The sequence below is a fragment of the Bufo gargarizans genome, chromosome 5 (assembly GCF_014858855.1).
Source record: "Bufo gargarizans isolate SCDJY-AF-19 chromosome 5, ASM1485885v1, whole genome shotgun sequence".
NCBI lineage: Eukaryota > Metazoa > Chordata > Amphibia > Anura > Bufonidae > Bufo > Bufo gargarizans.
In genome coordinates, this window is record NC_058084.1 from 58,318,085 (window position 1) to 58,332,295 (window position 14,211).

The window sequence follows — 14,211 nt, forward strand, 5'->3', positions numbered from 1 at the left end:
GATTGGACAAATCTACAGTATGTACACTTTGCTTGTTCTTTCCATGCGGATATTGACCTGCTGTGCAGATTTCTGAAATCCACAGCATCTCACCCTTTGCCATGAAAATAGTTAGATCGGCGGCAAATCTGCAAGAAAAACTGCAGGTACCACATGCGGATTTTGGTGCAGAAACGCAAATCTATCTGCATGGAAACGCAACGCAGGCCCCATAGAAGTGAATGGGGCTTTGTGAAAATCGTATTGCATCTGCAAGCAAGTGCGGATGCAATGCGGTTTTCATGGATGGCTGCTAAGGGGATGATGTGAATAAAAAGGGATGAGCCCCGGGACCCCGTTAAAGTCCATTTACTTTATTATTTTCCATTATAATATGGTTATAATGGAATATGATAGCATTCTTTAATACAGAATGCTAAGTATAATGACCATTGAGGGTTAAAAAAATAATTATAAAAATTACCTCATCCACTTGATCGAGCAGCCGTTATCGTCTTCTTTCTTCTTCTTGCAGGTCCTGCTAAATGAACATAGAAGAACCTTCTATCTTCATTCAGCAGGACCTGCGCTGACCTCACCGCCAGCGCAGGTCCTTTTGCAGGTCCTGCAAGTAGAAGAAAGAAGACGATAACGGCTGCGCAATTAAGTGGATGAGGTGAGTCATTTTTTTAAATTTTTTTAACTCTCAATGGTCATTTTACTTAGCATTCTGTATTAAAGAATGCTATTATTTTCTCTTATAACCATGTTATAATGGAAAATAATAAAATCTACACAACACGATCCCAAACCCGAACTTCAGTGAAGTCCGGGTTCGGGTCTGGGTACCAACATTCAGTTTTTCATCACGCGTGTGCAAAACGCATTAAAACACTTTGCACTCGCGCGGAAAAACTGAACAACGCAATCACAGACAAAACTGACTGAAATTGCGTGCGCACTCACGCAGGTTTCCCGCAACGCATCTGGACCTCTTCCGCAATACCTGTGTGAAAGGGGCCTAAAGGGTCTGTAGCAGTTAACAGCCTCCAGGGTCTTCACCACCCTCACATGTTGAGCAGGCTGCGAGCCTCCATGGTCCTCCCCACCCTCACGTGTTAAGCAGGCTGCGAGCCTCCAGGGTCCTCCCCACCCTTACGTGTTGAGCAGGCTGCGAGCCTCCAGGGTCCTCCCCACCCTCACATGTTGAGCACGCTGCAAGCCTCCAGGGTCCTCCCCACCTTCACATGTTGAGCAGGCTGCGAGCCTCCAGGGTCCTCCCCGCCTTCACATGTTGAGCAGGCTCCGAGCCACCTTCACATGTTGAACATGCTGCGAGCCTCCAGGGTCCTCCCCACCCTCACATGTTGAGCAGGCTCCGAGCCTTCAGGGTCCTCCCCACCTTCACATGTTGAGCACGCTGCGAGCCTCCAGGATCCTTACCACCCTTAAATGTTGAGCAGGCTGCGAGCCTCTAGGGTCCTCCCCACCTTCACATGTTGAGCAGGCTGCGAGCCTCCAGGATCCTCACCACCCTTACATGTTGAGCACGCTGCGAGCCTCCAGGATCCTCACCACCTTTACATGTTGAGCAGGCTGCGAGCCTCCAGGATCCTCACCACCCTTACATGTTGAGCACGCTGCGAGCCTCCAGGATCCTCACCACCTTTACATGGTGAGCAGGCTGCGAGCCTCCAGGATCCTCACCACCCTTACATGTTGAGCAGGCTGCGAGCCTCCAGGGTCCTCACCACCCTTACATGTTGAGCAGGCAGCGAGCCTCCAGGGTCCTCCCCACCTTTACATGGTGAGCAGGCTGCGAGCCTCCAGGATCCTCACCACCCTTACATGGTGAGCAGGCTGCGAGCCTCCAGGATCCTCACCACCCTTACATGGTGAGCAGGCTGCGAGCCTCCAGGGTCCTGCCCACCCTTACATGTTAAGCAGGCTGCGAGCCTCCAGGGTCCTGAATTGTACACTGACGAGCAATGGGTCCACATTCTGGTTCCTTTGCATGTCTGGAAGCAAGTCAGGACCATAAGAAAATGATTGAGCAGGATTAATTAATAGTGGCTCACACTTTATATTATTAGCTTTTATATTTGCATATGATGAAGGTAAACCATTTAAAAAAAGCAGACCTTCTTACATAAATATTACATTGGGATTGATTAACCCTACACCACCTTTTCCCAGGCTACAGATATTGATGACCGATCCTTGAGATGGGTCATTAATATCGGTTCTGTGAGGGTCCAGCACCCCACTGACTAACACGGAGGACGGAGCTGGGAGCACAGCTCTATTCTCTGCGTAGTGGCTGTGCTGGGTTACTGCAGCTTAAATTCCATTCAAATGATTGGTGGGTGTTGGATTCCTGCAGATCTAATATCGATGACCTATTCAAAGGATGATAGGTGATCAATATCTATAGCTTGGAAACCCCCTTTAAGATGGCGCAAAGGGTAAATGATGCACTGAAGCCGCTACTGGCAGCCACCATGCTGACTGCTCCCCATTATACGGTGCTGATCCTCTGCACAGAACGGTCACTTGCTTAGTAGTAGGTAGTCCACAAGGGCTATTACTCTACACGTCTGGGAAAAACACTTTGGTTGTGTTGTTGTACAGGGTTTTCGCCAGCTCCTCGGGTTCCTCTTCTCGAACCGCTGCCATTATCTCCAGCACTTGTCTGAAATATAAAACAGACAGTGAAAGGGTTCAGCTGTACTGAGACCAAGACCACCCAAATTGTACTGAATGCAACTTAAAGGGGCTGTCCGGTTTCATTTAACCCTCTGGATCAAGCTGTAATGTAGAATGGTTATGTACTTACCTGCCAGATCCTGCACCGCCGCTCTGGTGATGTCACGTCAATGACACGTGACTGCTGAAGCCAATCACTGGCCTCAGTGGTGCACTTGAAGAGGCCAATGATTGGCTGCAGTGGTCACATCTTATCGATGTGATGTCACCACTACAGCCGGGTAAATAGAGCCTGACTGGTAAAACTGGAGCACCGACACAGGATCCGGCAGGTAAGTACATACCCATTCTTTATTGCAGCATGTTCTGAAAGGTCGTGCAGTTTAATCGTGAAACCAGACAACCCCTTTAAGGGCTTATTCACACATCCATATCGGTTTTGCATTCAGAAAGGTCTGATTTCTGAGTTAAAAATGGACCAAAGTACTTCACCCACCAGTCCATTGGTTGTGGACCAATGGTCTGAAGAGTCATCCGGTAATGCAAGCAGCCGATAAGTATGGGGTATTTCCATATAAGCCATTCATGTCTGAGATCAAATACCCAGTCAAGTGGGCGCTGCCACGCAGTTTCCATCGCTTCTATTCACTTCCATGGAAATTATGGAAACCACGTAGAACAAGCAGCTTACCCGTTTCCATAACCCTGGCAGCCACCACATACGACATGTATTCTGATCCCTGCCATGGCTGAGATGAGATTACCATGGCTAGGATGTAACTATAACATGAATGGTGAAACCCTGGGACCTGAAGAACAAAAGGATCAGAGGTCTCTTGCTCAGGGGCAGGTGATGATACTCACACTATGTGGCAGGGCTCGTTCCTGTCTTTCAGACAATGTCCTGACTCCCACTTCTTTTTCGTTGGGAATGTGGTTTTCACGTACTTTGAGCCGGCGTGAGTATTTTTCACCCCGCACCAGGGGGCATCTACCATAAAAACAGGACAGCAGCATCAGACATCTGCGAGAATAATCCAAGACTAGTCCCATTCCCATGGGAAACACTGGTGGCTGTTACTAGTGTATTGAGATCATGGCAGATGGTCTGGTTGCTGAGACCCCCACTAGCCGGTAAAAAGAAAGGTCTGCAGTCATGGGCGGATTGGCCATAGACCCTATAGGAAAATTTCTTAATCCCTCCTCTTGGCCATCAGCAAGGTGCATAAAAGATCTGATGCTTTCAGCATTAATTAATGTAGGAGCATCGGGCACAGCTTCATACTGTTTGGGGCGGGCAGCAGTATATTGTGCTCCACTGTAGTATTTGGTTCTGCTGGGGCAGTATATTGTGCTCCACTGTAGTATTTGGTTCTGCTGAGGCAGTATATTGTGCTGCACTGTGGTATTTGGTTCTGCTGGGCCGATATTTTGTGCTGCACTACAGTATTGCTGGCCTATGCCTACTTCTGTTGTCCTACCTTCTGTCAATTTGGACTTGCCTACAACAAGGGGCCACTTTAAGTTCCCAGTCCTCCCCTGTCTGCACTACTCACAAAAAGTTAGGGATACTTGGCTTGTGGTTGAAATTTCAGGATGAACCTAAAATGCACTCTGACCTTTACAGGTGAACTTAATGTGACTTTCTCTAAACTTCTGAATGCACATGTCCAACTGTTCAATGTTTCAGTACTTTTTGCACAACTTGCTGTTCTCTAACAAGGAGCTTAACGGCAAAATTCACAACAGGTGTTTGATCCATTAATCGCCCACTAAATTTCCTGCTTCAATTAGAATTGGTATGTAAACAGTTCTCCTCATCATGCTGTTCACATTTTGATATCATGAGACCAAGACGGCACCTAACAATTGATCAACAGTACCTAACCATTGCGAGGCTTCAAGCAGGATGTTCTCAAACGGAAGTGGCCACTGAGCTTAGAGTGTCACAGAGTGTCATCAGCAGGTTGTATCAGAGATACAGAGAGACTGGAAGAGCCACAGAAAGGGAGAAGTGGACGTCCTTTGGCCACAATGATGATCGGTTCATTGTGAACAATGCCCTATAGAACCAGATGATGAATGCCACAACTCCAGGCAAATTCAAGGGAGGTGAGAGGCACTCAAATGTCACGTCAGACCATTCGAAATAGTTTACATCAGCGTGGTCTGTGTGCTAGACGACCTGCAAGGGGACCTGACGACAGGAGTCATTGTGTTCCATGGGTCAGGGAGCATCTACGCTGGACTAGGGACCTATGGGCCTCAGTACTGTTCACTGATGAAAGTCGATTCACGCTGAGCAGAAATGATGGCCACCAACGATGTCTGAGACGTCAAGGAGAGCGCTCTGCATCAGCCACTGTTGCCACCAGACGAGCCTTTGGTGGTGGTGGTGGTACAGTGAGGGCAGGTGTGTCTAGTCAGTACAGAACTGCCCTTCACTGTGTGAATGGTCCAGTGACAAGCCCATACTATTTGAAGAACATCATTAATCCAGTCATTGTGCCTCTGCATGAACAACACAGGCCTAATTTCATTTTCATAGAGGACAATGCGCCAGCTCATCGAGGTCGCATCATTAGGGAACGGCTACTGGAGACTGGGGGACCTCAAATGGAAGTGGCCTGCACTTTCTCCAGACCTGAATCCCATTGAAAACCTATGGGCCAGTCTGAGTCTGCTCATAATTCTGTACCCCAGAACCTCAATTACCTGAGGGCTGCCCTTCAAGAAGAGTGGGATGCCATGCCTCAGCAGACAATAAGTCGACTTGTGAACAGCATGAGACATCGTTGTCAAGCTGAAATTGATGCTTAGGTTCTTGAGACACTGACATTTTTTATGGAGGTATACCCCTCACTGGGGTTGGCTTTTGTTTCAATAAATTGTTTGAGACGAGGAAATCACCATTGCTGCTTCTACTTAAATGCCCGACTTTCATCATATAATATCACTGTAGCGGGAACCTTTTACTTTTTCCATAAATTTAACTTGAAAGCCAAATATCCCTAACTTTTTGTGAGTAGCGTACACCAGGACATCATAGTCTATGGCCTGTGTTCCCCACAAGAGATAAAGAAGGGGTGACTATAATCAGCAAAAAAATAAATAAATGAAAGTACTTTCCTACAAAAGTTACAGGAGTGAACATGGACCACAGATTAGGCCATATAACCATAACCTTATCCCTTTTGCCAATTAGACATAGTCATGGTATTTGTACTGCTGTATGCGCTGTCTCTGTGCCTTTTTTACATCTCAATGGTCCACTGTGGACTATGTACGAACTATGCTGTATCCCTTTGTTTTTCTTCTTTATTTCTGTATTATTGAAAAATTTGCACGTAATGTGCTAATAAAAATCTACAGTTTAAAAAAAAAAAAATAATTGAGGTTGCCATATCTGTGATGACACAATCTATAAAATGATAACATTATGTAACCCACCTGTTTATCCCACCTCTCAAAAAAAAAAAAAAAATCCTTCAAAAAAAATAAATAAAAAAAAGTCTTTACACAGCTCAGTCAATAGAAGAATATGGCAGCACAAAAATTTTAAAAAAATATATAAACCTGGTATGATCGTAACGGCAACCAGCAGAATGAAGGTAATGTGTGAGCTCTGGTTCATGGAGAATGCCGTAAAAACTAAAGTAAAAAAACAAAGGCAGAACTAATGTTCCCAATACACTGTGCCATTAACAAATCCAAATCAATGCAAAATGTAAAAAATGTACGGCTCTTGGAAAGTTGGAATTAAAAAATTAAACGATGGCCATGCCCTGAAGACACAAGTGCCACAGGCTGGATGATTGATGGCCGCCGATGACCAGGACTCTCCTGAGACGGCACAAAGTGTTATAAACCATTTCTGCCTTTTTCTATGAATTGTACACAGCACTCAACAAGCTCCTTGTATGAAGGGGAGGGAGTGGCACTCCCAGTTCCTCTACTGGTCCCAGTAATTCTATGACAGATCAGGAAATTATCGGGATGCTGGACGGGTGTCAGAGCTGCTAGATCTAATTAGCCATGGGCTATACTTAGGTTTTTGCAGTTCACCTGGTCTGGAAAGAAGCTGAAGTGCGGCCCCCATCATTTTACAGCACCACCAGCCTATGGAAAACTGCAACTCCCAGCATGCCCTGACAGCCTATAGCCTGACCACATCCTGATCATGCCACTATTTGTGGAGGAGCATCCATGTTATAGAATAGGGCCTGATAAATAGAGGAGAGCATTGCTCACAACTGGTGCAGAAACAGGATGGGTTCTTTCCAGTACTAATTCCAGTATTATTAAGGCTTATGGCCTCTTTAAAGATTTGTACCCATGACACTGGCTGACCTGTTACATGTGCACTTGGCAGCTGAAGGCATCTGTGTTGGTCCCATGTTCATATGTGTCTGCATTGCTGAGAAAAATTATGTTTTATTATATGCAAATGAGCCTCTAGGAGCAACGGGGGCGTTACCATTACACCTAGAGGCTCCGCTCCCTCTGCAACTGCCGCACCCTCATTGACAAGACCAGGTGTGATCACGTTTTCACTGCCGGGTCCTGTCAATCATAGAGCAGAGCTTCTAGGTGTAACAGCAACGCCCCCGTTGCTCCTAGAGGCTCATTTGCATATATAAAACCTAATTTTTCTCAGCAATGTGGACACATATGAACATGGGACCAACACAGATGCCTTCAGCTGCCAAGTGCACATGTAACAGGTCAGCCAGTGTCATGTGACAAAACTGCTGACAGATGCCCTTTAAAGTCACCCAGTATACTGAACCAGTAGATAATGGTGGACTCCTCCAGGACTGGACACTGTCATGGTACCTACCCGTCTCTATCATCAGCCTCTCGCTGGGTATGGACTTCAGCACTTCCAGGTTGGACTCGGTTTTTAAGGAACTAGAAGAGAAGAAGAAGAGATGGGAACGATGGCTCTCTGTGGGCACATTACTAATGGCTGAGCCGAGTCAGCGACACAAGTCATTCATGGAGAAGACATACTGAGGGCGATTTCACACAATGCAGATTTGTGGAGCTCATGTCGCACTGCAAATCCGCAGAAAATTACACCACAAGTCAGTTTTTTTTTTAGAAAACCCCATTCACCAGTAGAAGAAAAATTCTGTGCAAAAAATTGATTGCAGAAATCTGCAGCGCAATCTCCAGCACGCTCATTTGGATAATCGCATATGGCGGATTTTTCAGTCGGCCATTGTACATGCTGCAGAGCCGAGCTTGGATTTAGCCTCATTTTGTGAGGTTCATCCATGTTGCGTTCCCCCCCGATGCAGTTTTTTAAGCAGATGCCAGAATCTGCCCTTATGTTGTGGAAATGCTGCAGGTTTTCATCACGCACTTCAATGTATAGGGTGAGATCTGATGTGAATCCGCATGGAACACACTGGGGTTTCAGTGGCCTGATGCCACCCATGGGTGACGGAGGCAGCCGCCAGTGAGGGAGCGCTCTCCTCATCAATACAGCGGACGATGAGTGCTGTATTTCTCCTAATATATATATATTTTTTTTAACTTTAGGTTTTTAGGTCCGGCCACAGAGAGTTTTTTGGAGGAGGTTTTGAGGCAGATCTGCCTGCAGGATTTATTTTGCCAAAGTCAGAAGTGGATTGGAAAGGAATATATATATATATATATATATATATATATATGTGTGTGTATGTTCCGCGATCACGATTTCCATCGATTTCAACGAAACTTGGTACACACATCCCTGCTACCTGCAGAAGAAATCTTCTCCGCTCTCTAGGACGTACCGTTCCCAAGATATTCCCAAAAAATTACCTGCATTAGCCAATAGAAGCCTGTAAATCTTTCTCTTCATATCCCAACTGCCATACACGGGGTCACATGTCCCTCATCAGCCAATAGAAGCTCGCAGGCCCTTAGTCTCCACATACACACAGTTTTACTCCAGGTTTCCATAACAACCTAGCCATTTTTATTCACTGCTGTAGGTCAGCTTTAGGCTAGGGCTACAGGACGACAATAAGTCGCACGACACATAGGGCACAACTACACTGCTACATGTGTCGCGCGACAATTTTTATAATAGTCTATGGTGTTGCACTGCGACCTGTGGTGACTGCAATGCGATAGTCGCAGAAAAATCCATCTTACAGTGCGACTCCATAGCCTATCATTATAAAAATTGTTGAGACAAAATGTCGTTGTGTAGCCCTAGCATTAAATGGGCAGGGCGCTGTGGAGGTCACTGTTAAGGGGGCAGGGGCAACTGCTGTGGAGGTCCCTGCTAAGGGGGCGGGCCCCTGAGGTGGTCACTGTCAAGGGGGTGGGGTGCTGTGAAACTCAGTGTTAAGGGGGCGGTCTGCTGTGAAGGTCAAAGTTAAGGGGATAGGCCGCTGTGGAGGTCCCATTTTAAAGTGGCGGAGCACTGTGGGGGGGTCAGTGTTAAGGGGTGGGGGACTGTGGAGTTCACTGTTAAAGGGGCGGGTGCTGTAGAGGTCACTGCTATGGGGGATACTGTTGATATCTTTTAACGACACACACAAACATTAAATGAAATAGACGCAATATACCTGCGTGAAGCCGCGTCCTTCTGCTAGTCAGAAATATAAAAGAAGGATTTGTACTTTGCTTCCGGCTTTGGCTGAAAATCCTGCAGACAGATCTGCCTTAAAACCTCATCCAAAAAACTCTGTGTGGCCGTATCCTTATTGTCTTGGCACAGGCATATCCTAAACCTGTACTTATAATAAACTGCCCTTAAAGGGGTTGCCCAGCATTAGAGAACCATGGCTGATTTCGTCCAGAAACAGCGCCACACCTGCCTACGGTTTGGGTCAGGTATAGCAACTCAGCTCCTTTCTAGTCAATAGGACTGAGCTGCAATACCAAACATGACCTGTAGACAGGAGTGGTGTTCCTTTTGGGTGTAAAAGCAACCATATTTTCTAATCCTGGACAACCCCCTCACATCATATTATCATGCCTTACAGACGTTCTCTAGGATTAGGGCAGGGAACAGAAACCTTCGGCACTCCAGCTGCTGTGAAACTACAACTCCCAGAATGCACACTTACTCGGCTGTTATGTAGACGTGAAAGGAGGATTCTGGGGGTTGTAGTTTCAGAAGAGCTGGAGTGCCGGAGGTTGCTGATCCCTGGATTGGGGCTTGGTTGCTGAACCAGGCATAGCTACCCACACTGACAAGCCCCTGGGCTTTACAAATAAAAATGAAAAGGCTCCTTCAATCTGCTGATCGGCGGGGGTACAACATTGTTTAGTCCTGAAGAATCCCTTTATTCCTGGACAAGACCGTTTGAAGGGAACATGTCATGTACATACAGTATGTTCCGCAGGCAGCAGGGTATAGAGCAGGAGGAGCTGAGCAGATTAAAGTGAAGTTTTTTGGGAAAAGATTCAATCATTTTCAATGTAAGCCTCTGCTCATTCTGGCTTAGGAGTCCAGTGGGCGGTCCTATCATTGATTGGCAGCTGTCTCTGTACGTCCACTTATACTATAGCTCCGCCTACCGGACTCGACAGAATGAGAGAGAGATGAATACAAGTAATACGGAATATGTGTCCTATAAGATCATATACCAATCTGCTCAGCTCGTCCTGCTCTATAACCGGCTGCCTGCAGACCAGACTGTATCCCTTTAATTATAACCTTCCTCCTTACCAGCCATTGATGCCAATATACAGATCTAGGCCAACGATTGCTTCTGCGTCTTCTTTTGTGCCATCGAATGAATGAACCTAAATGAAATGATACATATGACAAGTTCAGCCCGACCCATGGAATATATTACGTAATTAAAAGGCTTTATCCGAGATTTTAATACTGATGACTAGAGTTGAGCGAACCTGCCTTTTGGCGGGTTCCTGTTCGGTGTTTAAGTGAATTACCTGATGGATTCCGTTTTGCATGCCGTCATAATTAGAGTTGAGCGAATGTATGGTCTCCGATGAGCCAAAGTTAAGTTATTCACGAAGTCGCGCGTGGAAAAACCACTTTAAAACTTGAAACCAAACTGTGCTTCGGATCTGACTGCTACCTCTGAACTGAAGCTGAGTTCGGTTTCAAGTTTTAAAGTGATTTTCCCACTTTAAAAATCAACTATCAAAGTTATTTAACAAAGTCACGCGCGACTTCGTGAATAACTAACTTCGGCTCATCGGAGCCCATACATTCTAATACTGTACAGAGAGACGGATCTCCGTACAGTATTATTCCGAACTTTTGAACGAATCGACTTCAGATTAAGCATCCTAAGCTCGCTTCCCTCAACTCTAGTCACAATACAAGTGTATGGCCAGCAAAGCGGAACCCTCGGAGCTGGCCATACACTTGTATTATGCGGCACGTCGGCATTGAATTACGTGATGGATTCCGTGAGAACAGAATTACGTAAATCACTCAAACCCTGAACTGGAACCTGCAAAAAGGCAGGTTCGCTCAACTCTACTGATGACCTATTCTCAGGATAGGTCATCAGTATCTAATCAGTGGGGGGTCCAACACCCGGGACCCGCGCCGATAAGCCGTTAGGCTTCTCTGTACATTACATAGCGGCTGTGCTTGGTATCGCGCTCAGCCCCATTCACTTCTATGGGGACGAGCTGCGCCTAGGCCATGTGACCAATGAACGTGACATCACATGGCCTAGGAAAACCGCGGGGCTCAGAGGAGCGGCGGTGACTTCTCAAATAGCTGATCGGCGGGGGTCCCGGTTGCAGGACCCCCACCGATCAGATACTGAGGATAGGTCATCAGTATTAAAATCTTGGAAAACCCCTTTAACCTATCCACTGTGTATACAGTCCCTTTACTGCACGGGTGCACAATATTAGCGGCTGCGGTCACATCTGATAATATTCTAGCACCTTACAATCATGGAAAATAGGCTTTGATAAATCATTTCATTTGATAATTGTGTAATTCCCATCATGCCTCAGGATGCAGATTTCATATTCTTCTGCTGGAGCGAGCTTTCTCTTGTGCTCATTGTTGCCCTCTGCTGACTGAAACATGCATGGCAGTGGGGAAAGGGAAGTGACAGCTGCTCTGAACACTCTGGGTCACCACAGTGGTTGTCATTCAGCTGTCGGCATGGAAAGCTACGCTGACCATCTTTATGACATTGGTACTCCACTTCTGATGGATTGGGAGTCATGCCAGTCGCCTTATGCATATAACCCACAGCACAGCAGCACCATCAAGTGGCATGCAGCCTCTAGAGGGCCACGCTGCAGCAGATAAAGATTAACTGCTGTAAAATGTAATATACTTAGTGCTTCAATTCCTTTGCTTCTTGTCAGTGAATGGAAACAGATTTGTGTAACCGATGTGTCATTAACTGACAAAAAGGACAAAGATATTTCTGTTCAGCGACAGCAAGCTGAGTTTTTTAAAGTGTTGAATATCTGAGATGGTTGTTAGAAAGTTGGAGAACTTGTTGTACTGATAGTAGAATCTGATAGTAAGGCCTCAGCTGCGGTCACATCACATACTCACCACTCCTCCGGCACAGCGCTCTCGATTTCTCTGCATTATATCTGAAAAAGAGCAAGGAGAATTTAAAGGGGTTTTCCCATCTTAGACAATGGGTGCATATCGCTAGGATATGCCCCCATTGTCTGATGGGTGCGGGTCCCACCTCTGGGACCCGCACCTACAAGGAGAACGGAGCCAGGGAGAGTTGTGGCTGGAGGACCCCGGGTTTCCCGGAGTTCGTCGACCAGCAGGCGCAGCTCCCCGCCTCTCCCACTGAAGTGAATGGGAGCGCACCGCGCATGCGCAGCCACCGCTCTCATTTACTTCTATGGGGCCGATGGAAATAGCCGAGCCAGCGCTCGGCTATTTTCGGCGGCTCCATAGAAATTAATGGAGGGTGGCTGCGCATGCGCAGTGCGCCCTCCTCAACTTTCTCCTCTCCGTTCTCCTTGTAGGTGCAGGTCCCAGAGGTGGGGCCCGCACCTATCAGACAATGGGGGCATATCCTAGCGATATACCCCCATTGTCTAAGAAGGGATAACCTCTTTAAGAACTTCAACACTGAAATGAGAACCGGGGGAAGTACCGGGAAGTACAGAACCAGGGCCCATATGATCATGTGAACTGGGCACCAGAAGTATCACCAGGGGAGACCACGCCAGATCTTTACTCAGCACACCAGTGTGATCACCTCCTGCACGACACAAGTGCTGGTGCTATGTGCTGCTGACCAAATCTGCTGCTCTTCTCACATTCACCACTAAGGGGAGCTCACTGCAATTTTTATGACCGAGTTCAATGCAGCTGTACAGGTCTGCGTTCAGTGAGCTCCCTCTAGTGGTGGCTGCTGGAAGCCAGAATAATTTCAACTCTGAAGAAAAGCATTTGGAGTTTGCCATCACAAAATGGAGCTCCGACCCCTATGAAGATTACTATTAATAGCAGTAGTAGTAATAAATTAATCTGAATAGGAATTTGGACCGAAGAATTTAATGAAGCGATGAAAGACAAACATTTTAAGTCATAAGAAGAAAACCTCAGAATGGACAAAAAGATTCTGTCTATGTCTAATAGTTTTGTCAAGGAGACCTTGTGATTTACAGTGATCCAGACAGACACACAGCCAGGAAGAGATGGTAACTTCAGGTACACTAAAGGGCCCTCTTTTCCTTTTCTTCTAGTAGGTCTCCGATATTGATGGCTTATCCTCAGGATAGGTCATAAATAGATAAATGGGGCTCTGGCACTCCCGCCAATCAGTTGTTTCCGGGCAGCCTTCTGGTTCTGTCCGCTGTATAGTTTCTGGTGCCGGCAGCTGCCCGAAACGGGTGATCGGTGGGGGTGCTTGGAGACTGACCCTCACCGATCTGATAACCTATCTTCAGGTCATCAGTAAGTACCGGACAACCCCCATAAGACTCTCAGACGTACCTAGAAACTCCTTGTGGGCATTCCTACAGTGCAGGAATATGGGGAGCTTAGACTTCTCAGCCAGGGCAAACTGCTTCTCAAAATACCTTTATAGAAAGATAGTAAAGATAAAATTATTAGAATAACACAATATGCAGTAAGGCACTCAACACAAGCCAGAGGTGGTCAAGCAGAATTATTCGGAGGTCTAGGTAATGTAATCCCATTCCACCAGCCTCATCATTGCCCTGAAGATGGAAGCTGTGCCAAATGACTGGCTTTCCCTCTTGCCTATGGCAGCGCATAAGGGCCACACGCCACTGGTGGGCTGCCAGCTGAGCATCACTGTTTTGGTAATTTGTGGTCTGACCATCCAATATGGAGCTACCGCCATGAGGTTTGGTCTGCAGTGACTTTATTGCTGTGCCCGGCCTATGAGCGCCAGTCACCCATGGGTTTCTACTGTGGATGTAAAGCATGGAGGAACAGTGCAAGCTGTGGGGGATTCAGGACCGGGGGGGGGGGGGGGGGGGCGGATTAGAGAGGAATTGATAAGCTAAATTTATTGCTAAATTCGCTCATTTTCAGTTTTGAGGCCAAATTTTAAATCATGCAAAATACTGAAC

At 46.6% G+C, this 14,211-nt stretch overlaps 1 protein-coding gene across 1 annotated transcript in view; it reads right to left on the reverse strand.

Moving 5' to 3' along the window:
- Positions 1-2,063: 2,063 nt before the first annotated feature.
- Positions 2,064-14,211, reverse strand: part of TATDN1 (TatD DNase domain containing 1) — a 31,225-nt gene continuing 19,077 nt past the window's right edge. Inside the window, exons 7-12 of the mRNA XM_044293902.1 lie at positions 13,607-13,692; positions 12,197-12,237; positions 10,361-10,437; positions 7,526-7,596; positions 3,550-3,676; positions 2,064-2,671 (exon numbers count right to left, since the gene is read on the reverse strand). Coding sequence (XP_044149837.1) covers positions 2,569-2,671; positions 3,550-3,676; positions 7,526-7,596; positions 10,361-10,437; positions 12,197-12,237; positions 13,607-13,692 — 505 coding nt within the window. The 3' untranslated portion in view covers positions 2,064-2,568. The remainder of the gene's footprint in view (positions 2,672-3,549; positions 3,677-7,525; positions 7,597-10,360; positions 10,438-12,196; positions 12,238-13,606; positions 13,693-14,211) is intronic.